The sequence below is a fragment of the Gavialis gangeticus genome, unplaced genomic scaffold (genome assembly GCF_001723915.1).
Source record: "Gavialis gangeticus isolate Ggan-Ray unplaced genomic scaffold, GavGan_comp1, whole genome shotgun sequence".
Classification (NCBI taxonomy): domain Eukaryota; kingdom Metazoa; phylum Chordata; order Crocodylia; family Gavialidae; genus Gavialis; species Gavialis gangeticus.
Window position 1 is genome coordinate 67,693,622 of NW_017729022.1, and position 1,139 is coordinate 67,694,760.

Consider the following 1,139-nt stretch of genomic DNA (forward strand, 5'->3'; position numbering starts at 1 on the left):
GCTGCCAGGCTTGCATATCAGCAATCGGATTGGGATTGGCTGATATGGCTTGTTAATAATTGGCCATCAGTGTCAGCCCAAAAAATCTGCATCCCTACACTGGTACAAAACAATAGCAGGAGAACTTAAGGAAATCTGTGGGTAGTGAAACTTTACCACCACTAAAGTGTGGGGTGTCAGATTGGAACAAATCAGTAATGAGCAAAGGTTACCCAGAGTTGAGCCAGAAACTCAAAATGTGCTTATATGATTCAGGTTCCTTGCATGAGCCTTTAGCTGTCTTCTTTCAGGTGCTGGTGGTTTCCTGCCTGCCATGAAACAAATTGGGAATGTGGCTGCACTACCTGGCATTGTCCATGTGAGTAACTGGTCTGAAGAATTATTCTTTCTTCCCTTCATGTTTCTGAATAATATTGTTTTCCAAATGAAAGATGCATAGAGGGCTAAGTTAAAAGAGTCTGTACTAGGAGCCTGCCCATGACAAAAGGGTTCTTGGCCCTTGCAAGGGCTGCCTGTCCAAATATGCTTGACAGAAGCAGAAGTATTTAGGCATTACATCAACTTGATCTTGTCTAATCATTTTCAAATTGATTTATTTTCTTCTCTTGCTATGTAGGCCTTGCTTCCTGCTACTGTTAACAGAAGCAGTCTGTTCAGTTGTAAGGGAGGAAAAAAGCCCATGCCAGGGTCATTTTGAGTAGAACTACTGTATGTGGCTCGTAGCTACTAAAGATCCCTTCGATCAATAAGATGTTTCTGGTAACTAGTCTATATACTGAGTGGAGTCTGAGAGAATCAACTTGGAGAAACTCTTGCAGGGTGCAAGTTCCTGGCAGCTGCAGTTTTACAATTGGTAGAGAGTTGGGAAACTTAAAATGAAAGCTGAATTTAGTGCTAATGACTTGGCACTACCTATATCCAGGCCCAGTGCATGTAACTGGTGTGAAAGCTTTTGTACATCTCTGCAGTACTGCTTCATCCTGAAGAAGTTCCAATACTGTGTTTTTATTTGTACAGTGGAAAAGGTGCAGTAGGGCAGGCTCAGAACCCCTTTTCCCAGTTAAATTTTTTTAATGGATTCTTCCTTGTTAATGGGTAGTATCCATGTTTCCTGCCTTGTATTGTCTTCCATGTTAGCT

At 41.8% G+C, this 1,139-nt stretch overlaps 1 protein-coding gene across 1 annotated transcript in view; it reads left to right on the forward strand.

Moving 5' to 3' along the window:
• Nucleotides 1-1,139, forward strand: part of RTCB (RNA 2',3'-cyclic phosphate and 5'-OH ligase) — a 23,345-nt gene that overhangs the window by 6,690 nt on the left and 15,516 nt on the right. Inside the window, exon 3 of the mRNA XM_019515324.1 lies at nucleotides 291-358. Within this exon, the coding sequence (XP_019370869.1) occupies nucleotides 291-358 (68 nt within the window). The remainder of the gene's footprint in view (nucleotides 1-290; nucleotides 359-1,139) is intronic.